At 36.8% G+C, this 25,499-nt stretch overlaps 1 protein-coding gene across 1 annotated transcript in view; it reads right to left on the reverse strand.

Annotated features, from left to right (window-relative positions):
- Positions 1-24,085, reverse strand: part of edc3 (enhancer of mRNA decapping 3 homolog (S. cerevisiae)) — a 76,379-nt gene extending 52,294 nt beyond the window's left edge. The window contains exons 1-3 of the mRNA XM_028822593.2: positions 23,923-24,085; positions 21,539-21,717; positions 14,366-14,631 (exon numbers count right to left, since the gene is read on the reverse strand). Coding sequence (XP_028678426.1) covers positions 14,366-14,631; positions 21,539-21,702 — 430 coding nt within the window. The 5' untranslated portion in view covers positions 21,703-21,717; positions 23,923-24,085. The remainder of the gene's footprint in view (positions 1-14,365; positions 14,632-21,538; positions 21,718-23,922) is intronic.
- Between the last annotated feature and the right edge of the window lie 1,414 nt (positions 24,086-25,499).

Below are 25,499 nucleotides of genomic sequence, written 5' to 3' on the forward strand. Positions count from 1 at the left end.
TCAAGATGCTCATGTAACCTGTATGTGTGTGTACGAGACCATCAATTATGTTGTCTGTTTTTTTTTCCTCTGAATTCACTGTCGTAATCTTCTTTATTTATTTATCTGGTGTGTACAATGCTATATACTGTATACCCTGCCGTTCTTTCTTATATTCTGTAAGTGCCTTGAGCATAGGAAAGGCGCTATATAAATAAAATGTATTATTATTAGGCTGATTTCAGGGCTACAGTGGATGAATTATAACAAAAGTTAAAAAAGCTGAGCCTTTAAGGGTGACATAATTGAAGTGTTTAAAATTATTATAAAATGAGTTCATCAAGAGCACAGGGGGACAGTGGGAAACTTGTTATGGGTAAATTTCACACAGACATTAGTTAGTTTTTCTTTACACAGGGAACCATAGACACCTGGAATAAGCACGGTAAATAAGACGACAATAGGACTTTTTAAAACTAGACTTGATGTTATTTTAGAAGAATTAAGTGGACAGGACTGGCAAGCTTTGTTGGGCTGAATGGCCTGTTCTCATCTAGATTGTTCTAATATAGAGAACCCTTTTGGCACCGATCAGGCGACACATAGAACTTTATTTGTTCCCATGGGAAAATGTGGCTTTTTACAGAAGCTGTTTAAATAAATAAATAAATACAGAGCATGCTCTTTTAATTAGCTTGTTGATTTGGTGGGCCTCTCTTGAAGTGATGTTACCAGCCCAGCTTGCCACAGCATAGAAAATCATATTGGCCATCACAGAGTTGTAGAAGATATGGTTGATGTCACTTTCCACATTAAAAGAACAGAGTCTCCTAAGGAAAAAGAACCTACGCTGCCCTTTCTTATACAGTTCATCTGTTTTCAGAGATCAGTTCAAACCGTCATTAATGTGGATCCACATGTACTCTTAAATTTCACCCTACTGTGAAGCCTTTGCACAAGAGTTTGGTACGTGTCTGTGGTAATTTGTGCCCATTCCACCAAATTAACATTTGTGAGGTCAGGTACTGATACAGGACAACAATTCTTGGCTCGCATTTGGCATTCCAATTCATTCCAAATATGCTCAAAAAGGCTGAGGTCACGGCTCTGTGTAGGCAACTTGAGTTCCTCCACACTAAACTCATCAAACCAGGTCTTCATGGACAAGGCTTTATGCACTGGGGTACAGTCATGCTGGAACAGAAAAAGGGTGTTCCTTAAACTGTTACCAAAAAGTTGGATGTGCACAATTGAATGTCTTTGCATGTGGTAGATTAACAGTACCCTAAATCAGAACCAACGGGACTGGCCCAAACTCTGAAAACCAGCCTGAAACCATTATCCCTTCTATACCAAACTTTACAGTACGCAATATGTTGTCCAGAAAGCAGCGTTCTCTTGGTATTCTCCAAACTCAGATTCTTCCATCAGACAGCCAGATAATGAAGCATGACTCATCACTCCAGAAAACAGGTCCCCACTGCTCCAGAGTACAGCATGCTTTACACCACTTCAGCCAACACAACACTTGGCATTTTGCACAGTGATCTTAGGCTTGCATGCAGCTGCTCAGCCATGGAAGCCCATTTCATCAAGCTTCCGACACCCACATTTTCTGCTGATGTTGCTTCACAAGGCAGTTTGAAATTTTGTTGTGAATCATACAGAGGATGGGCAATTTGTAGACAGTGCCTCTACATTACTTGGTGGTAATAGCTGACTGGAGCAGACCTAGCAGAGCTGAAATTTCATGTACTGACAGTGCCATGTTTAAAGTCATTGAGCTCTTCAGTATCATTCATTATACTGGCAAAGTTTGTTAATGGAGACTGATTGGCTATGTGCTTGATTTAAATGCACCTATCAACAATGGATGTACAGAGGTGGACAAATTTTAAATGCTTATGATAGTCTGCTGGGCTACCAGCTTTGCAAACCTGGTAGTCCAGGTAAGCTTTGTATAGTCAGCTTTATATATGGGGTGGGGGTTACCTGCAATGTTTTACAGCAATGTTTATTTGTAAAGTTTTGTTATACACAAATGCATGGCACTCCATCTTCTACCTCAATACAGACACAATCAGCAGCTTAGAAGAGAGTATTTCAGTAAATAAATGTTTTTAAAGGATTAGGTCATGTTGGTACATTGTCTTTTTCCAATGTACACAGAAATATTTTATTAAAAACTTAATGCTGCATTCTCAAATTTTGCTCTCAGATTCAACCAATTAGTTAATTTACTGTATAATAGAGCTGCCCGGGAAGAAGAAAAGAGGAAGGCCTAAGAGAAGGTTTATGGATGTGGTGAGAGAGGACGTGCAGGTGATGCGTGTAACAGAACAAGATGCAGAGGACAGAAAGATATGGAAGATGATGATCCGCTGTGTAAACCCCTAACGGGAGCAGCCGAAAGAAGAAGAAGATAATAATTAAGCTACACAAAGGAAAAGCTGCAGGACCAAATGGAGTTAGACTTTGAGTACTTAAGACCTGTGCTGACCAACTCTGTGGCATCCTTGGTCACCTGTTTAGTCTGCCCCTAAGGCTACAGAAAGTGCCACGGCTGTTGAAATCATCCTGCATTGTTCCTGTTCCAAAGAAGGCAGATGGCTTTTCACCTAATGACTACAGACCAGTGGCACTTATGTCTCACATCAAGGAGACATTTGAAAGGCTGAGCCTGAACTATGAGTCCTCTTTTGGTAGGCCACCTGAACCCACTTCACTGTGCCTATTGGACAAAGACTGAAAGATATGCAGGTGCATGAGCCTATGGTGTCCTGGATAGTGGACTACCTGTTAGGCACACAGCAGTTTGAGAGATTCAAGCACTGTGTTTCTGATACAGATGTGAGCAACACTACAGCACCACAAGGAACAGTCCTGTCTCATTTTCTCTTCACTCTGTCCACCTCAGACTATAAATATAACTCCAGGTCATGTCACTTGCACACATTCTCAGATGGCTCTGCACTTATGGGGTGCACTGATAAGGGAGATGAGACAAGAGTATAGGAGTCAAGTCGAGAACTTTGTTTCTTGGTGTGGAAAGAATTGTCTGCAACTTAACATGAGGAAAACCAAGGAAATGGTTATTAACTTTTGAAATACCAAAGAGCATCTATATCCAGTTACTACTAGAGGAGTGGATGTGTGTGTCAGAAAGATGATGTGCAGCATGGTTCATAATAGCACTCAATTTTAGTTCAGAGGTTGTACAGTACTATAAGCACTGGGTGGTCCACATCAATGACAGGTTGGATTGGTCTCATAACAAAGGGGAACAATAAAAGAAAGGGCAGTGCAGGCTCTATTTCTTTAAGACTGTGTTCCTTTAAAGTGGGAAAAGACATCCTTCACTTCGTCTACAACTCTGTAGTGTGTTGGTAACATCAACAAGCTAATTAAAAGGGCAGGCTCAGTTACAGGAAAAACTCTGGACCCCCTGCATGTAGTAGCAAAGGAGAGAATTAAAAATGTGATGTGTGTTTTTGCTGGGCTGCAAATGAGCCCTGCTAGACTAAAAAGGGTTTGTAAATCAAGGGAGTGACAGAGTGCTAGTGCTAAAAGAGTGCTGCCTCTAAATGAACAACAGAGCATAAAAGTGACCCAGAAGTAAAAATAACTACAGAAATTCTATCTTACCAAAAATAAATCCAAATTGTACAAGTAATGTGCTTTCCAAATAATATCTATCTTCATTTGCACTCCTTTTTATTATTAAGATCACAAATGGGACAGTATATTTTTCTCCAAAGCAATGAAACAACTGCTAAAGGACAGAAACTGCCCAGTCAATAAGAACACTACCCAATGAAATTAATTTTCTGAAGTTTGGTCTATCCATATACATGTTGGTGATGCCTAAAGAAGGGACTAAAATCACTCCTGAACAGTGTGCAAAGCAAGAACATATCTAACCCGATAAATGAAAGATTTTAATGCTACAAAAAGGTGTCTCTATTAAATAACACTTATGCAAACAGAATATTTTTTACAAAGCAATATTATTACATTAAAAAGCTCATTTTAATGTCAGAACACCAAAACTCAAAAAATATCCCAAGAATAACACTGCAGTGTGGGATTCGTTATTCAGAAAGTTATAGAATTTGTTAAGTGACTGAATACTTTTGCAAGTTACTGTATACTAGAACATGTAATAAAAGGTCACATTTAATCATTTCAGTTCAACCACTACATTTATTTGGTACATTACTGTCCTGCCCCTTTCACAGACTGTTTGTGATGGTTGTCAGTGCCATTGGACTGAGTTCCTTCGTCCAAGACAAGAAAAAGCACGCACAGAGAAATGACTGTTTGGTGGTTGGTAAAGCAAAACTGACATGTGAGAATATGATGAAAAGTGAGCAACAGAGTGTTTTTTTCTGTCAAACCATTTAATATACAGATAACATTTTGCATATAGGCCTTACTCTCAACTGAGAAAACACTCCTCAGCTATGAAAGTTTATCAAATTGCATGTACAATATGCAGCATTCCTGTGTCATCAATCTGTTAAATGGAATGTAATTTAGAGTTCCTTTCCAAACTGGCATGTGGCCCAAAAGAAGTAAACTGTTGTTCCAGGAGTTGCTTCTAATTATAATGTTAGTTTTTCCCAACTTCCTATGAGGCAAGGTCAGTTTCCTTTGCTACAGACAACTTGGCTGTTTCTTCATAGCGTGCGTGAACGCATGGAGGTGTGGCATTTAAAGCATGCTTACATAACCTCTACTACAAGGTTTATTGAATTTTGTCACACAAGTATTGTACACTAGAACTTTGGCCCAGGCATTATCACGCTAATGTAACTGAAAGGAGCTGGAGCCAAAACCACCAATTTTCCTAATCTAGGAAAGTTAATGATCCTGTCTTAAAAAATTCTTCTAACTCAAACACAGAAGTACAATACTTTCTCTCATCTCCAGATGAACAGCATGAACAAAGTAACTTTAAAAGGCAAGCCACATTAAAATATACTTGTAATCATATGTAAGCTGTTAGCTTTAACATACAGTAGCAGTTCAGAGAACAGATATGTAAAAAATGAAGAGTTATTATAAAAAGTCACACAATTAGAATATAATATGATCTACACTAAAAAAACAGCATATAAATATACAAATTAACACATTCCCTAATTGGCCACATTATTTAGAACAAAGACTCTGATATTTTGAAAAGTATGGGTTAACACAGATGTACTTTTTTTGTTGAAACTGAAATTTATCGAAAAATTCAACAGGTGACTTGGTTTTCGCCATTAGTTATTTAGATGTATAGACTTTAGTTTTAAGTGAATGCAATTATGGGTTTTTTCCTCAAATATTTATTTAGCAATAACCAAATAACATAACATTAAATACCTTTAAAGGAATGTCAGGTAAACTAGCCAAGTATTAGATGGATAAATATGTGTACAAATCTTCTGTCATGCAGAAAATTATGGCAATTTGTAAGGGGACTAAATAGTTTTGCAGGCCATTGTAAATGAAAAAGCATTTTCAGAGACTGAATGATTAAATGTATCAATGAATGAACTACAGATGTATACTCTGATCAGCAAACAGATGCACATAAGTAGATTGCACTTGTTGTATATACATTACTTTTACATGTAGCATGTAACTTTGACCTCTGCATATTTCTAGTTATTTAAGACTTAATACTGTCAAAAATAGCTTAAGATCTCAATTACTCTTGTAAAGTGTTTTCAAAATTGCAGAATGACTTAAAAGTAACAATCACTGCTTTAGAAAATGTACCATTTTCATATTTACTCAGAGTTTTGAAAATGTACTGCTTTCATTTTTAATATTTTCAAAAAAAAACAACAAAAAAAAAAAACAAAAAACACACACTGCTTTATGTTTTATTATTAGTGCTTTGCAAGTCAGCTTTACATTTTTAGGTGTCAAAAAAAACTAGAGGACAGCATCTGTCCTGTATCAAGTAACAGATAATTTAGTGTACAACTTGATTGGTTCAGCATTTTCAGACTATTAACCACACACTGATGTATCACTTGGGGAAAAACTAAATTTGTTTATGACACAACTTGGGCCACCATTATATTCGGAAGGACTATAGCAGCCAAAGGAATTAGTGTGATCTCATAAATGCTTTGATACTGAATAGGTATCTGTGTTAAATGTTGAGTAGAGTAAGCTTATTAAATATATTCTTTTGTTAAACAATCAAAGGATATATAGAAGAATGTTTACTGTAGTGAACTATGGTAAGCATACACACACACACACACACATACATATACACATATACATACATATACATATAATTTGCATATGTTTAAGTAAGGCAGAACTCTGTACGATTCCCAACATTTAGGACTGACAGATAACCAAAATCCTAACTCAGACAATTTGGTTATGGTGATTTGCAATAGTTGATTTTTTTTATTCAGGACTGTTCATGTGAATACCACTATTCAAATATATTTTAAAAACTGCAGAGGGCTGGTGCCCTGCCCGGGATTTGTTCCTGCCTTGCGCCCTGTGCTGTCTGGAATTGGCTCCAGCAGACCCCTGTGACCCTGTGTTAGGATATAGCGGGTTCGATAATGGATGGATGGATATATTAAAAAAAAAAAAAAAAAGTCTTTTTTGATGGTAAAAGTTGACATTCAATTGTAAAGTAATGATTGTTGGTTTTACTTTGCACTATTTAGCATTGTATTATTATTCCATATACTTTAAGCAGTGTTACACATTTTGCAGAACTGTTTTTGCAAAGCACTTCCACACTCGCCCATTTTGCAATTTTGAATGGTTGCCTTGTTATCGTCATTACACCGCTTCAAAATGCAGTCTGGGACAATTTTGTCCGTAACCCACAGTGCTGTTTTTTTGATTAATACAGTAGGTGTAATTAGGAGTAGATTTTTAAACAATTCTCCAGCCCTGCATGTAGGCCCTCTAACCTGGAGGGGACACCTGGGGGTTGGCAATCCAGCTAACATAAAAAAACCTCACACTGGTTCCATTCCATCTGAACTAGTGTGGTGCCGAGGTGTCTCCCATTACATGGCTGCACTCGGGTCCTAATCTGGGATCCTGAGTTAGTTTGTCATGTGGTGGGTGCAGCAATGCGCTGTATCAGCGCCTGCTCCTAATCTCTCCCTCTCTCTCTATCCAGCAGCCTTAAAGTATTGTTTTGCTTCTGTTATTATTCACTCTTAAACCTGACATCCCTGTTGTTTTATGCTAAAATGTTCTCATTAATGAAAACTGCTGTATTTCTGATTTTCCATTTATAAAGCCTTACAAATCATAATTTTAAAGAACATTTTCAGTGACAGCAGTGCTTGTTTAACTTTCTCAGCAGACACTCTGTGTGTTACATTACATACATTTTTGCTGCATCTGTAAATGGGAGGGTTTATGGGTCAATAGATTATTTTGTGCTTTATACCGGTAATTAATTCCAACCACTTGGAAGAGATTGTTTAATGTCAAGGAGAAAACCTGTCTTTTTCCTTTGATCAATGTCAAAAAAGCCAAATTAAATTTACACTGATTCAGTGCAGTAAAACAATAAATTGAAATATCTCCCAATGGGGTGAATACAGGCACTGCTAAGTGTGTCTGTGTCTGCTTTCTCTTTGATCTCTTAGTATGCCTATGGAATCCAATTTTTGTGATGGGCTTTGTTTGAAGATTGTAGTATTTACGCAACAGAGCATGAGTTATAAGCACTTCATGCTTTGCAGACACACTGCATGAAAACGTTATTAATATTTTTCAAGTATAAAAAAGTATGTACAAACATACACCCAAAATTCTTAACCTAAACTTGATATTTTTAATTTCAATCTTGAAAATCATTGCCTAATTTCATTGTCTAATTTGACCACCCTAATATTTATTCATATATTATACAAACATAATCACACATTATTAACCTTTTTGCATAAAGTTGTAATAAGTGCCTTTCCTTATTATTATTAAAAAATTTTTTTTTTTAAAATTAGCAGGTTACAGATGATTGTGATAAGAACCACTTGAAAACACACCCCATCACACAGGTAAATCACTTGATTCTCCACACATTTAAGTGACACAATCAAAGAAAAATATACTTATTTAATCAGAAGAAAGTACAATAACAAATATTTATCAATACATCCATCCATTTTCTGAATTCATCCCTCCATTTCCTAACCTGCTTATACTGCCTGAGGGTCATATACAGTATATACTGCCTCACTACTACTGTTGACCTTAAACAGCCTATTTTTACAGCTTATCTTTAAATTGTGACATCATTATTGTGGACACGGAGAAAAGGCCAAAAAAATGTACATAGCCCAATAAATCCACAAGCAGGAAGTCTGTAATGCAATAAGTGCAATTAACAACACGGAGATAAAATTATTGACCATAAAAATATAACTTACACATTTAAAGCGTACTACTACTCGGTTTAAAGAAGACACAATCTAATGCGTTTCTTGATTCATTAGAGATGCCAGCAGTGACAGCAGTCCTAAAAGCATTAGCAGATTTTCAAAAGATATCCTGACTCAAAATCAATTTGAATAAAAGTGTGCTTTTTCCAGTGAATTCTCTAGCACATAATATTAGACTGGACACCTTCCCATTAACATTAGCAGATCAGTTTAAGTATCTAGGGCTAAACATTACAAGTAAATATTAAGTTCTTTTTCAACAAAATTTTGCTATCTGCATGGAAAAAATTAAACGCGACGGGACTAGATGATCTACCCTCCAACTCATAATATCAGGGAGAATCAACATTAAGTTGACCATCCTTCCCAAGCTGCTCTTCCAATTTCAAAGCATCCCCATATAAATTAACAAATCGTTTTTTTTTTTTTTTTTAAGAAATTAGACTCAATCATAACTTAATTTACTTAGAAGTTTAAGCATCCATGCATCCAAAGGGTGACACTACAACGACCTAAAGCAGAAGGGGGCATGGCACTGCCCATATTTCATTTATATTATTTGGGGGCAAATATACAAGCTATAAAGACATGACACCAGTTGATGAATATACACAAGCCTGGTCTGCAATAGAAATAAAATCTTGCAGTGCTTCTTTACATGCTCTGCTTTATGCCCCAGTTAATACAAACTACCATCATTACACTAAAATACACTTACCCTTCATTAACTCAGAATATGGAACCAATGATGGAAGCACTTTAAGACAGAAAAGCTTTTCTCTGTTGCACTTCTACATGACAATCGCCTTTTACCACCCTCTCAAACATATACACTATTCAATGTCTGGAAGATGTCCAAGATTAAAACACTTAAGAGACTTGTACATAGATAATGTCTTTGCATCCTACAAACAATTCTGCTTCAAATACACCTTCTCATCAACACAATTCCTTCACTACTTTCAAGCTAGAAACTTTGCTAAACAGAACCTGCCCAATTTTCCTCAAATTCCACCTAGTTTTATTTCAGAATAACTATTGATCAGTCTTGAAGACTCTGACAGCATCTGTACAGTTTAAAAAACTTTTTATAAAGTCTCTTCTTTTCAAAGACCCCAGAGTACATTGGGGAAAGGATCTGTCACTTAATATTTCAGGAAAGGGGTGGAAGGCAGCCATGCGCAGAATATACTCGAGCTCCATATGTCCAAAGCATTCAGCTATTCAACTTAAAATCTTTTATCAAGCACATTTATCACGTTTAAAACTGTCCAAAATGTTTTCAGGGCAAGATTGAACCTGTGAACACTGCAATCAAGCTCCAGGTTCCATGGGCCGTATGTTTTAGGCGTGCACCAAATTAATAACATTTTGGACAAAAATCTTAGCATGCCTATCAGACAGCCTCTGTGTCACAATTAAAGTGGAAAAGACAAATAAATTGTAATTCCCTTTACTACATTACTAGCACGTAGACTTATCTTGCTCAACTGGGAGAATCCCACCCCACAACTCTAAGTCTGTGGGTAACAGATGTTCTATACTACCTTAAATTGGAAAAAATTAAATTCTCACTTAGATGATCTATTCAAAATTTTTTTGAAATGTGGCAGGATCTAATCAATAATATTTTAGAATAAGCTTCCGTTTTGGGGAAAAGAATACCCTTTTTTTTCTTGCTCCTTTAATAGTGCAGCTTCAGTTGCTGGATCCTCTCTCTTTCTCTTGGATGATGGTTGAATTTTACGTTGATTTGTTAAATTTGACTTGACTGTATGGAATGTTATCTGTTTCTAATTACAATCAATAAAAATATAAAAAGAAATAAGAAAGAGATCAAGAAGAGGGAGAGAATAAGGGCAGAGCTGAGGATCAAAGAGAGAAAGTTGCAAAAGGAACACTGTAAGGCAGAGTTCAGGTAGGAGGCAAAAAAGGCACTTACTGGCAGTGAAGATAGCTGGGCAACTACAGCAGAAGTGATACACTAGATAGCTAGAAGGGTGCTTGGTGTGAAATCTGGAGAGAAGGAGGAGAAAGAAAACTGGTGGTGGAATGGTTAAGTACAGGACAGTATACAAGGAAGAGGCTGTCGAAGAAGAAGTGGGATAGTCAAAGAGATGAAGAAAGTAGACAGAAGTACAAAGAGATAAGACAAAGTGAAGAGGAAGGTGGTGAAGGAAAGAGAAGGCATATGATGAGTTGTATGCGAGGATGGAGACTAAGGAGGGAGAAAATGACCTGTATCAATGGGTTAGACAGAGGGTCCAAGATGAGAGATGTGCAGCGGGTTAGGGTGATAAAGGATAATGATAGAAATATACTCACAAGTGAGGAGAGTGTGTTGAGCAGACGAAAAGAATACATTGAGAGGATGATGAATGAAGAGAATGCGAGAGAGAGAGAAGGTTGGATAATGTGGATATACTGAACTAGGAAATGCAACCAACTAGCAAGGAAGAAGTAAAGATGGCTATAAAGAGGATAAATAATGGGAAAGCTGTTGGTCCAGATAACATACCTGTGGATGCATGGAAGTGTTTAAGGGAGACGGAGTTTTTAAACCAGATTGTTTAATTCAGTCTTGGAAAGTGAGAGGATGCCTGAGGAGTAGAGAAGAAGTGTACTGGTACCGATTTTTAAGAATAAGGGTGATGAGCAGAATTGTAGTAACTACAGAAGGATAAAATTGATCAGCCACAGCATGAAGTTATGGGAAAGAGTACAAGAAGCTTAGATAACAAGGGAGGTGATCATTAGTGAGCAGCAGAATAGTTTCATACTGGCAAAGAGCACTACAGATGTGATGTTTGTTCTGAAAGTGTTGATGGAGAAGTATGAAGAAGGGGAAAAGGAGTTGCAATGTGTCTTTGTGGATCTAGAGAAAGCATATGATAGGGTGTCTAGAGAGGATTTGTTGTATTGTACAAAGAAGTGGGGAGTGGCAAAGAAGTATGCAAGAGTGGTACAGGACATGTACGAGAAGTGTGACAGTGGTGAGGTCTGCAATAAGAGGTGGAGGTAGGATTACATCAGGGATCAGCTTTGAGCCTTTTCTTATTTGCAATGGTGATGGACAGGTTGCAGATGATGTGATCTGTAACGAGAGTAGGTTGCAAAGACCCTAAAGAGGTAGAGTTATGTTCTAGAGAGGAGAGGAATGAAGGTCAGTAGGACTGAGACAGAATTTATGTGTGTGAATGAGAGGGAGGTCAGAGGAATGGTGAGAATGCATGGAGTAGCGTTGGTGAACGTGGATGAGTTTACCGTATATACTCGCGTTTAAGTTCTCCTGCAGATATGTTGGGGCTTGATTTTACCATATAATTTCCAGTATTTTTATAATGTCTGTCGTACAAGTCGAATGCGCTTTTGGTCTAAGAGATTATGATATGCTAACGCCCACCTGAGAGAGAGTATCCACGGAGCACACTGCTTTTTTTTTTAATGTATTGTGCCTACGTGACCACATGGTAATACCCGAACTACTCCGAAGCAACGTTTGCACCGTTTTGTGTATCTCACACCCTCGTAAACCTTTATCTACGATGGAGCGTTCAATCAGAAGAAAATATGAAGCTGGTTTTAAATTAAAAGCCGTTGAAGTGGTGAAAGAAATTGGTAACTGTGCTGCTGCAACAAAATTCGATGTATCTGAGAAACTGGTGCGAGATTGAAGGAAGCAGGAAGATGTTAAAAATTTATTATTTTTTTTTTTTAAGTCATATTTTTTGAACAGGCGTATAAGTCGGGGTCTGATTTTATGATCGATTTTTTCGGGTTTCAAGACCCAACTTATACGCAAATCTATACGGTAAATACTTGGAATCAACAGTACAGAGTAACAGGTGGGTGAAGAAGAGTGTCAGGAGTGATTTGTGGCAGACGGGTACCAGCAAGACTGAAAGGGAAGGTCTGCAAGACAGTAGTGAGGCTAGCTATGTTATATGGGTTAGAGACAGTGGCACTGACAAAAAGACAGGAGACAGAGCTGAAGGTGGCAGAGTTAAAAATGGCATGATTTGCATTGGGTGTGCCAAGGATTAGGAATGAGTACATTACAAGGTCAGCTCAGGCTAGACAGTTTGGAGACAAAGCCAGAGAGAAGAAAAGCTGTGTATATTGGAAGAAGGATGCTAGGAATGGAACTGCCAGGCAAGATGAAAAGAGGAAGGCTTAAGAAGAGGTTTATGGATGTGGAGAAAGAGGACATGCAGGTGGTGAGTGTGACAGAGGAAGACTCAGAGTACAGGAAAATATGGAAACAGATGATCCTTTGTGTTGAACCCTAACGGGAGCAGCCAAAATAAGACGAGTATGTGTTGAATCAGCAGTGAAAAAAAAATGTACATTTCTAAAAGCGTGTTTAATAAACTAAATTAAATGCAAATAAATCAATGTTGCCAAGCAATGGATGCATTTCCAAGGATTGGCAAATTACCGATTTGTATTCTCTGCAAACTCACAAATGACTGGATATTAACTTTGACGGCATTTAGCTGGAAGCAGAGAGTACTCAATGAAAGTGAACTTCAGAATCATTAACAGAATATCTTAAAAGCACAGATTAAAAAGAAAATGACAGAGTATGAAAAAATGTGCAAAAACCATAACATAGCATTCTCAAATTGCATAAACCAGTTCAGGATCATGAAGGGCTGAGGCTTATTATAGCAAAACTGGGGACAAGACCAAACCATCATAGAGCACAATTGGCCATAAATGCACACATTCTCATAAGGCATAATTTTAGAATGACTAACCAACTTAGCATACATGTCTTTAAGGTGGTAACTGGGGTAGCCAGAGGGGAAAAAATAAAACAAAAAACTGGAAGATACAGGGAGAACACACAATTTGCACATAGACAATGACTAAACATGGGAGTCAAACCAAGCAAGTGGAATTCACGAGGCAGTACTACTACAAGTAATCACTATGCCACAGTGCTGCTTGCATACCTCATGGTAAATGTAGTTTTTATGTACAGCAAAATTATTAGTGAACATTTCTCACCAACAAAATACCAAGGTAAAAGTATGGCAGAGCCTTAAAATAAAAAAAAAAAAAAAAAAAAAAAAAAAAACAAAACACAAGAGTGTGCCGATGTTGCTTTACCAAGGCAGATAATTTGTAAAAACAAAAAGGACAATAATCAGCCAATATACTTGATTCTGGTTTAAAAATATGTTTTATATTATGCAGTACAATCCTTGATATGGGCGGCACGGTGGAAGAGTGGGTAGTGCTGCTGCCTCGCAGTTAGGAGACCCGGGTTCGCTTCCCGGGTCCTCCCTGCGTGGAGTTTGCATGTTGTCCCCGTGTCTGCGTGGGTTTTCTCCGGGTACTCCGGTTTCCTCTCACAGTCCAAAGACATGCAGGTTAGGTGCATTGGTGATTCTAAATTGTCCCTAGTGTGTGGGTGTGTGTGTACCCTGTGGTGGGCTGGTGCCCTGCCCGGGGTTTGTTTCCTGCCTTGTGCCCTGTGTTGGCTGGGACTGGCTCCAGCAGACCCTCGTGACCCTGTAGTTAGGATGTAGCGGATAATGGATGGTTGGATGGATCCTTGATACTCACATAGTGCTACATTTAGTGAAACAGAACATGTGCTTCCAATAGTAACTTTAACAAACGTTCACCCAGATGTACTAAAATCAAACCAAGAACAACAATTTCTAACTAAAAACACAGTGCTATTTAGCAGTGTTTTATGCCCTATAACCAAAAACAAAACCATCCTTAATTTATAACAAATGTAATTAGGAAAGTAACAGGGAAACCCACCCTGATTCGCTTTGTCATTTCCAATTTCTCTGTTCAATAAGAGTTGTGATCAAAGGTATTTCTTTGAACTTCAAACTTCTCTTACATGTTTTTTTTTTGTATTCTTATTCAAGCCTAACAGAAGTTACTTTTAAAATTACCATTAAAAGAATGGCAACGTGATTTATACTTACATGAATTGTGGCGTCGGCGAAAACCTTTAGCTTGAGTGAAAGCTTCAAAGTGACGTTCTCCATAACTCTTCGAACACTGCTGAGGCGAGTTGAAGCCTTCTTGAGTTTTTACTTCATCTTTACGAGGCACTGCAACTGGTGCAGTACTAGGTATAACAGTTCCTTTTGCATTTCTTGAGTTATGAGCTAATGGAATCGAATCTGATTGTATTCCATGACTACTACCAGGGATTTCTAAAATCTTGAGTTCTTTGATGTCCATGGCACTTAAAAAAATAAAAACAAAACAGCAAATGAATCAATATAATACAGGTTCAATCACAACCAAAAAATGGAAATTATTACAATCTTCTAACTGAATTTTGTACCTTTAAAGAATATAATTTTTAACGAGACAGTTATGTGTTAACAGTCTTAACATTTCCATTTCCAACTATCCTAGTTTATACTTTAAATATGTAAACTGTTACATTTTCAATTCATTAATAATAAATAAATTGTAACCAAAAAGTTGCAAAAAACTCCAAAAGTAGGACACATAGTTTAACAGAAAATTAATGTGCCTACAACAAAAAAATTTAACTGTTAAATAAAAACTTACCTGAGAACATATACAGGAAATTTTTGGTTCATATTTCTGAATAATATGTACATTTTGAAATTCTAATACTTATCTAGTATTTAATGTAATATAAAAAAACAATTGTTACCACTGAATTTATTTTCATGATATTTACTTTTATATGCCTTGACTTAACAGGAATGTTGGTAAAGTGTCATTGTTCATTTCTGTCACAATATGACATTACTTATCCCAGATTTTATGAAAATGACAACAAACAGGTACTAAGCTTGCTCATCACACATTACTGTGTATGCAACAATTACCACATCACAAAGACTAAAAGACATTTTTTTAAATATACAGGAATAAAATCCAATACAACAAAATATAGTAGCAAGTAGCAGTGTAAAAAAAACACTGATACACTTGAGTATTGCAATATCATGTTTTCTGATAGTGCATCGATTCTGAAAAACATAGTACTGATTTTTAATTACTAGTTTACATTCAAAGATTCAAGGCACACAGTTCGTGTTGTGTTTAAACCCCCAAACGCAAGATAGCAGCTAACATAACAACATAAATTGAGACAGAAAATAGCGTAAGGGTTGATGTATGTAGGTTTTCAATACTCAGGCATGCAGATCTGGCAGACAACGTGGATCATGCAGTAACAAACCGAACTCACTAGTAACACGACAACTGATGTCTGAATCCAGAGGAGTTAGACCGCCTCCTGTGGCGTACAAAGCATAAGTGTGGGCTCATTTTGGCTTTCACAATAAAGAAGGCACTAAGGAGATTGACAAGAGCCATGCCGTCTGCAAATTGTGCCATGTCAAAATCAAATATTCAGGGAACACAACGAATCTGACAGCACACTTAGTAAGACACCATTCTGATGTACAGATACAGTAACAGCAAACGACAAGTGTTAAAAAAGTGGGTCCCTCCTACATCACCAATAGCATGTAGATAAGGTAAATTGGCAATTCTAAATTACAGCGCAAGGGTGTTTATGAGTATTAGCATCCAAAAACCTTAAGGCCAAAGTTCCCAAATTTATAAGCAAAGTTAACAATTATGTATGGGCACTAACATGATAAAATCCACACTGACATTACAGTTCCAGTAGCAATAATTGTTGTATGACAACTAAAATTACAAATGACAATAACACCATACTTAAAACCAATGAAAATAAATTGGCAAGAAATGGAAATGCTTGCTGATAAAACAATGCAATTGCATTGCAAGGCTTAAGGAGCTTCCCTCACAGGTTGCTCAGGGTTGTGTTGGTGTTGCTGGTGTTCCTAGAAGGAGGTATTTCACCCCGCAGGCACCCTGGATATTATCAAGAGGAGTTGCAGCACATGGCTTGATGGCAACTCTTGTCTATACTGGGACCTGAAAAGGTTGGCTGCAAGGGCTTGGAGGGCAGAGAAGAAGGCGTTTGTTAGGGGAATCTGTGAACAAGTGGCACACCACCTATGGCCTAGCGACCCACATCCTGCTTAAAGATGAACCGTAGCATTGCGCACATCCAAATCTGTTTCTAGGAGAGTCACAGCCAGGGTGAGTGATGGAATGGTCCTTATGGATGATGCTGCAGTCATGACCTGCTGGGCTGGCTACTTTGAGCAGTTGTTTAAAGCTGATCCTCCAGCTAGGATGATGGACATCTCTGGGTCCACGGTTCTTGAGGCTGATCCTTCAATTAGCTGTGAACCACCCAATCTCACTGAGATTGCACAGGTGGTGAACCAGCTGAGGGTACGGAAGGCTGCAGGGATCTGTGGTATTCTGGTATTCTCCAGGCTGGTGGTAAGGCTGTCCTCCTGGCACTACAAGCAATCTTTGCTTCTATTTGGGAGACAGCCATTATCCCAACTGACAGGAAAATGGGACTTGTCCCTACTTGGAAAGGGAACAGTGATCGCCTAGAACTGCGGCAACTACAGGGGGATGGGTAAGGTCCTCAGTATGGTCATTCTTAATAGGATTAGTGATCACCTGCTCAACTACCAGCAACTGCAGCAGTCTGGTTTTATGCCTAAGAAGTCTACCATTGACTGCATCCTGGCATTGAGGATTCTCATCAAGCACAAACACTGGGTGTTGGGCAGGGTGGTGGGGTCCAGCAGCTGTGGAGCATCTGTTGGTGACGAAATATTCTCTGATTTTGACTTTGCCAACGATGATATGATCATCACAAAGTCAATACAGGCTCTGATCGGGGATCTTGAGAGACTGAACGAGGAGCCCGAGTGTCTGGGCTTGCAAGTGTCCTGGGCAAAAACCAAGATCCAGAGTTCCAAATGAGGCACATTACCTGCATTGTGAGGGAGCATCAATTGCGACACTACGGCCTTGTTGCGCAATTTCCCAAGAGTGACCCAGCTCACAGGATTGGCTGGACCAGGCCAAGGGGACACCCACGTAACACCTGTCTACAGCAGCTAGAAGGCCATTTCTGGAAGGGAGGGACTGGATCTCATGTCTGCCAGGGGGTTGGGCAAGCGGAATTCTGAGGTGTTTTGTCGTGTGGTGGGTGCGGCAACGTGCTGTACCAGCGCATGCTCCTCAACTTGACCCGACCTGGTAATCTTCAAAGTCCTTATACAGACACAGCTGAAGGAATCTGCAATCTCCAATGCTTATACCAGGGACAGAAAGTAAATCTGAAATCCATGTATTCAGACATAATATTAAAAACCGAGCAACATAATATGATGAACAGTTATTAAAAAGACTTTTTTTTTTATATTAATGGCAAGCCTTTTAAAGTATTATTCAAATATGAGTATCTTCTGATAGGGAGGTAAATTAATCTCTGTGACTTTAGTCCAGTCTGAATCCATCATGTTAGTGACTTAAATAACTTTTAATTAACTGCATGTTCCCTGCATCTGTAAAGATTAAGGTATCTTTCAAATTCTATCATATAAAAATAACTGCAGGTTAAAGCAATCCAGTGTGAACTGAAATGCTGGTATACTCTTTTGTCATTTGGTGTTGAAAGGAATTTTCCCAGTCTTTTCCTGTGCTTGTCTGAAATTTTTTGATGTGACAACAAATTGCTTTATTAGGCAGACACTCCCATTTCTGCAATTTATTTATTTCTGATCCCATGTGAGTTGGTCAAGAATATTATATGAATACTAGCTGATTACCCAGTGGCTTCACTCACTGAGAGCAAGGGAAAAAAATAAAATGTAGTCTATAAGTTATTAAAAACAGTAAAACATTAACATTTTAAGAAGTAAAGATACATTGAGCACTACTGGAGTGGTTTCAGGTAAACTACATTTTAAAGGCGGTATAACACAACGGGTAAGTAGTACTAACAGCAGCTAAAATGTATTTGGATCATCTCTCGGTAGTAGATCCCTTCTGAAAGTCGCTACACGACCGCTGTGGTATAGAAATTACATTTTCTATGTGAACGTCCAAATTTCTGCTTGACAACCTTGCACTATGTGCCTGTGATTTAAGAGAAAATAATTCTGATAAATGTGGACTCTGCCCTTCCGTGTTTAACGGGTCCAAACAATTCCCAAGTCCAACACTTTACATGAAGAGATCTGTACATCTTCTTAGATGTAAACTCTCCATCTTCTTAAAATAATTGATCACAAAAGCAACCTTGAATGTTGTGGGGTTTTAGTGACCCGAACTCACCTTAAGGGACAGTAAGTAGTTGTGCAGGGCAATTTACAAACAGAGTCCTGCTTCAATGGCGCCGATTACACTCATTTGCAAAGATTTCCACTCTCCCAAGAGCCAACGGGGCACTTGAAGTGTCACAAACAGTGCCGAGAAGCGAGGACGCTGCTCGAAACTGCGAAGCTCTCGACCCGGCGGAGCAGCCCGACATTCTGCGCCTCCCAGCCTCCACTTTGTTCTCACGACCCCTCACCGTGATCATACGTAATTTCCGTTTCAAACGCGAAAAGAATTATATATATATATATATAGATTAAAGATGCCACGTGATAATGATTATTACATTTATTCCATCCTAACAAAGCTTAAAATGGACTGGTTGTTAAAAACAGAGATCTCTAATGCATAAACACATTTGTAATTACTGAGCAAAATGCAGCACACCCACAGCAAAAAAAACAGGGTGAACCTCCAATGTATTGCATTAGTTATGCTGCAGACACACAGGCTTGAAACATGACCCTGCCAAAATGTCAGGTGTTAATATTTTTTTTTAGCTGATTTGCAATAAAAAAAAAACAAACAAGCAAAAAAACCAACACTAATTTCGAGCAAGAAGAAAAAGTAAAAAACCTTTTAAAGCCAATCTGATGAGCAGATCTTTTATGTTGTATTAATTTTAATATGGGATGGGCAGCATTATTTCAATTACTTCAATTCAGGTCTTTATTGAAACCTTTAGTTGTTTTAGAAGCGTTGTAAGCAATTTTCATGCTTTATAATACAACAGTTCTGAAGATACAAATGATTTTCTATTTTCATCTAAATTTCAATTCATTTTCATCTAATGAACTCCCTTTTTTATTTATGGATTAAGCAAAATCGTTTTGATGCAGATGATCTGTCATCGGTAGGAGGCTGATTAACAAAAGGCTGTTTAACAAAGAGATAGAATCTGCTGCTTGTAATCCCAGCATCTTAAGTATATGTCCCTGTCATGCTTTCTCAGGGAGTACAGCTGTTGGAAGGGAGAGGCGACTTTCTTTGATCCCTCAGCAAACACAGGACACCTCTGCTGTGGGATCAGTTAACAGTTGGTTTATAGTTTTCCAGGCCTTTTCCAACTCTATTAGGTATTGTATAATTTTCAAAAACTATAGGATGTTTAAGCATAATGTTAAGAAGTCATGCAAAATGACACCTTTTATTGGCATTTTGCTTGACTTCTCACTGCATTCATAATAGCTAACATGGTACAACACCCTAGTACTACAGCATAATGTTAAACTCTAGATATCTGATTTATTCTAATTTAAAATATTTGAGTTTTGAGATTTAAAGTAATATCACTTCACTGTCATTTTATTTATGTTTTTTCAGTAAAATAAGTAATAAGATGTTATCCATTGTTGATTAACATTTTAATTAATGGACAATTTCTGTGCAAGTTCCACTTACATACAAAATCAGGTTATAAAAGTTGATAGAATGGGATTTGTTTATAACCCAGGAGCTACCTGTAAATGACAACAGATCTATTAGGGAATCAAACTAATAAACAGTAATTGGTAAGGAATTAACATTGATAAAATCTTTATCTTAACTGCCAGTGTGCCACTTCTGCTTCATCAGCGTCACCAGGCTGCTCACTGTTATGCAATACTATCTTCATGGTCAAGGGATATGCATGGGGCACTGGATGAAATCAGGGATGGAAACAATTCTAGAATCTCTGGATTTGAACTTTAGCAATTAGTTTTAAGGCTTTTGTTTTCATGTTTGCACTAATTCCCTGAGGAAGACACTTTAAACCAGAAGAACAGGTGCAACATTTTTGAAATTTATTTAAAAAAAAAATAAAAATTACATTTTGGAATTTATCATGGAAAATTAATGTATACCATAAGTGTGAAAACATAACTAACTTCAAAAATACCAAAGTTTTAATTTAAGAATATCATTTGTGTATTTTTTGCACTATAGATAAAATTCTTCTCCAGCTACACTTTTTATTTCTAATTTCCCTTTTAGCTCTTGCTGTCATATGTTCGTAAAGCCCACGGTGAACACTTGTGTTACATATATGCATTATAATGCTTCTATATGCTTCTGTTATCTCTCTCCATAATCCACAAATATAACCTATCATGTCTTCTACTCGGCTCAATCAGAAAATCAAAAAACATTCGGAAATAAATATTACTTGCTATTTAAAATTTATATCTAGGCAATGAAAAACAAAACAGGAAAGCATACTCTAAAAATGCCCTGTACAACTATCCATCCATCGTCTGTAAATTTGCTTTATCCAAAGCTGGATCTCAGGGAAGACAGAGCCTGTACCAGCAAGCATCTGGCACAAGGTTGGAACAGTAGTTGTACAGGGTGCCAGTTCATCTACTGTTCCCCATTATTCAGTAATTCCACATATTTATTCAAACTGCACCTCCTGCTACATTCAAGTTTATTTTATTTTAGTCTTATTCATTAGATCTGTACTTTGTGTATGTTATAGCATGTGTAACTAAGTGAATGGCACTTTTCCCCCCCCTTACACTTCTGCAGGGCTGTACACCTGTTACTTTCATGATCTAGCACCCACTGCACTGGGATAAGCTCCACTGCTCTGCAACTCCAGGTTATACTGTGTGGGTTGCTGAATGTCTGAATGAAAGTATTTGTGCTAGTTATAAATCAGAATAATTTCAAGCAAATAACTAAATCAGTATAAAAACAACCATCTCTCATTAGGCAACTGTTGCGGGAAATATCAGTTTTGTAGGGTGACTGTTATGCATTACCCAAAGTTTACATAACTTTCTGATACAAAATGGTTATGGACTACTCATACTTTTTTCAGTACACTTGACCGATGGAAATTATTACAGCAGAATATACAAAGGAAGAGATGAAGACAATAGCATATGTGAGCATTTCTTTACCTGAATGTGACTTCAGGGACAGGGCATTTGATTCCATTGTGAAAAGGCTCTCTTAATGAGATTGTCTGAGTATTCTGATCAACAGATGACACTTTCCCCTGGAAAACTCCTAATGTCTCTCCACAGTTTATAGAAACTAAACTTCCAAGCCAGTCTGTAGCCATTTTGGAAAAATACACCTTCAAAACACAAAAACAGTATATTAAAAACTTTTCATAAATGTTTTATTCCAATAATATAGTAACTCATAATTAAAAAGCAGTACAGATATAGGAATCATGTAATGATGCTGGATGTGTTTTCATTTTTCTTTTTCTAAAATCAAGGAGCACAACATACAGGCTGCTTTATTTTACTGGGAATGAAATGGACTGGTTGGCCACCTTCCTGGTGCATTAATGAATTTAAAATAGTTGTTTGCCTTTCTCACTTTTCAAGCATGTAGAAAAACCGTTTGATACTCATGCCTACCCACACATTTTCTTAAATGAGAGTTTTCAAATATATGTCTGTAGAAAACTATTACCAGACATACAGTATAACTGCTGGGCCAGTAGTTTATACTAGAAGCAGGTATTATGATCTAAGCCTGGGTTACTTAAAGGTTTAAAAAAAAGCACATATTTCAGCTCTTATTCTTCCCCCACTTAAAGAAAAAAGTAAAGTAATTGCTTATAGATGAGCTATATAGAATTTAGCAATAAATCAATGGCAAGGAATATTAGAAATTTATAACCAAAGCTTTGCTTCATTTGTATTTTTTATAAACCTTAACTTTAATATTAAATATTCTAGCCTTTCTTTAAACACCATGGAACTAACAGATCTAAGTGGAAATGTCGCCCACCAGAATTAATACTGTTGAATATGCATTTGCAAAGCCATTGTAAACAAGGAGCAGTTTCTATTTAAGTTTAAAAATTTGCAGCAAATGTCACAAAAAAAAGTTTGGGTTCAATGTGTATAGTACATGATTTTCTGAAAAACATTTAGTGACTGTTTCTTAATTAAAATCATAAGACATTTCCTCACAACAGTAGGTAACATCTGAGAAAATAAAAAAGCAAGACCATGCCCTGAAACAGAGAATCAGCAAAACCTACTCTAAAATGATGTTCAAAAGCACATTACTTTTAAGAGTTTCTCATTAGGAAATTTAATTTCCTGATCCTCCATATAGAAACATATTCCAAATTTGTTTTGCTCAATTAAACTTTGGTTTGTACATTTAGTACTTTATATAGTAATTAAGGAAGACTTTCTGAAAGTATTAAACGGTAAAAACAAATGATACATGATTTTCCTTATAGGTTTTGTATTATGACAGGTTCACGTTCTAAGCATATTGGGTTTTTCCAGCTGTTATACTGCACCCTGTGTTCATCATTACTTTTGGAATAGCGACATGTACGCTACTTGGCCAAACCGATACCTTGTTTTAGAATTGCATTCTAATACTGTACGTTACACATTTGTGTCACAACAACAGACCTTACAACATTGTGAATTTGTTGGCTCTAACGAATGCAGAGTTTGTTTCAATACCCGATATATGCTACTTTTCTTAAAATTAAAAAAAAAAAAGTCAAATTCAATATTAAATTTGCCCCATTGTTCTCATTTGCTCATTTTCTGTTTTCAGTGCTTCTAGCCCGATTCAACACCTTTGGTATGGCGGGGGGGTTTAAGAATCCTAAATTGTTAAAACTACTTAAAATAGACGTTTTATTTAACCATTAATATTGAGAATGGAAAAAAACTTTTAAAATTAAACATATGAATTATTGGTTAGACAAAATAATCTTGCAGCGTGCGTGCATCGATATTTAATAGAAGCATACTTTTTATGCTACCTCTCTGTTGATTCCGCGATTAAGAGACTACTTCTATAAAATAGTTACATCTTTCAGAAAGAGACGTCATACGTGTATATTAAGTTTATTACATTACATTACTGCGCTCACTTCAGAAGACATAAGTGGCTCAGTGTACATAATCATTGACATGAAATTATATTCGCGAATAGTTGAGAATATTACATAAATCTAAAACGGGATTTTAAAAATGCGTACACAACAACCATGATTAAAGGTACTGAAAATCAGTACCGAGTCCTGTATAAAAGTATGAGTATTACATACTCGAAAAAAATAATCATACGTCAAAAGGTTAAAATATGTGAAATCAAAATAAACAAAGACAGCGACCTCCTGGTTTAAACCTATTTTTCAATTGCAAAATATTAAATGAAACCAATTACGAATTAACACAACTTTTGTTCATAATAGTATTATCCGATGGTATGTAAAAGAGCGCTCAAACAGATTTCGTCATTACTATTAAAACGGTTTGTACTGTGTTTTCGCTACGTGTAACTCGCTTACCTCCAACCACTGCAGAACAACCTTCAAAACTACAGCACTAGGTATATATAAATCTGAAATATTCGAACGTTTATACAAAATGTGTTTTTTTTTTCATTTGCTTATTCCCTTTTAACTTCTAACTATTCCAACACTAGCTCGCTTAAGCTATAGGCCTCATGGTCCTGACGTCACTTCCTATATCTAATATAAACAACGACGCTGTTTCTTGACGTCACTGGGAGTCATGCGGAAGTTACCGCACGGTCGCAGAAGCTGGTCGAGGGCATCGAGGGTAGTAATCTGCGTAGGAAGTGCCATATGAACTTGTTAAGATTAAGGAAAAAGATTTATTTTCTGGGGCACTTCACATCAATGCTAAAGAAAAGAGGAGTTATGTTATTTTCTTCATAAATAACGTGAAAGGCAGACGGTGAAATGTACGGATTTCTGTACTAAAACTTCGAAAATGGCATTTTGTCGTTTAATTCTGCATTTTGTGTGTCTTGTTTAAGAGAAACATATTAAAACAGTAGCAGAAACTGAATTTATTTTGTTATATTTGATTAACTAGAATTCCTATAAAATAGGATACTGAGTCCATATCTTAATACTTTTCCGTCACTCAGTGATTTAATAAAAACCAGTGTGTCAGTCAATCGGAGACAAGTTACTGCTTTAAAGGGGATAATTTACTAATCAGAGTATTTTACTTTATAGGTACTTGGAAGTGTAAATATAAATTATTCTGCAGTATACAATGTATTGGTATGTGTACAATTAATATCTTTTTTGTAGACAGACATACATTTTTATCTAATTATTTAATACTGTCAGTTTTGCCCAGAATGGCTTTAAATTCTGCAGAGTATGTTCTGCAGAATTAATGTTATTTCAGAAGTATTGTTTATTAGAATTAGAGCCCTTAAACACATCAGGTTGTACACATCTTATTCCATTTTTAAAACCATTACTTTGTTACATTTTCAATTAATCAAGGAACAGCAGATTCAATTAATACAGGAGTTGAATTAAAGATGATGGTAGTAGTTCATTCAAAAACCTCTTTCTAGTGCCATCCGGAACTAATAGTAGGTTCCCTATCTTAAATTGTTATATATTCATGCAAAAACATAGCTGTTCAAATGACATTTTCATCTGAGACTTGCTATACTGTAGCATCATTATTCTTACAATAATTTCAAAGTTAGAATTTTAGTACAGTATATGTGTCTTTGGTTAATTGTTGACATTTATTTGGCTGTTTGATTGAGTGTAGGTATCTGCTCAAGTATTTCCAGTGATAGACTTGTCCAGTACAATATCGTTTTCTGCTTCTGATATACTTTGAGGTCTCTTGAAACACTAAACAGTATTAACTTGATTTGAAAATGGATGCAGTCAGGTAAAATGAAATCCCAAGCTCATATGCTGGGTTTCTAGTCTATTTCATACTGGAGTAAACTGGACCTTTTAAGGATGACATCTTACCAAATTCTTATCCACAAAATATAGCTTGGATCTATTTTATACCCCTATGCAATAACAGCAGTTTTTTTTTTTTTTTTTTTTTTACTCAAAGTTGACTGTTTAGCATT

Source organism: Erpetoichthys calabaricus, chromosome 17, assembly GCF_900747795.2.
Source record: "Erpetoichthys calabaricus chromosome 17, fErpCal1.3, whole genome shotgun sequence".
Classification (NCBI taxonomy): domain Eukaryota; kingdom Metazoa; phylum Chordata; class Cladistia; order Polypteriformes; family Polypteridae; genus Erpetoichthys; species Erpetoichthys calabaricus.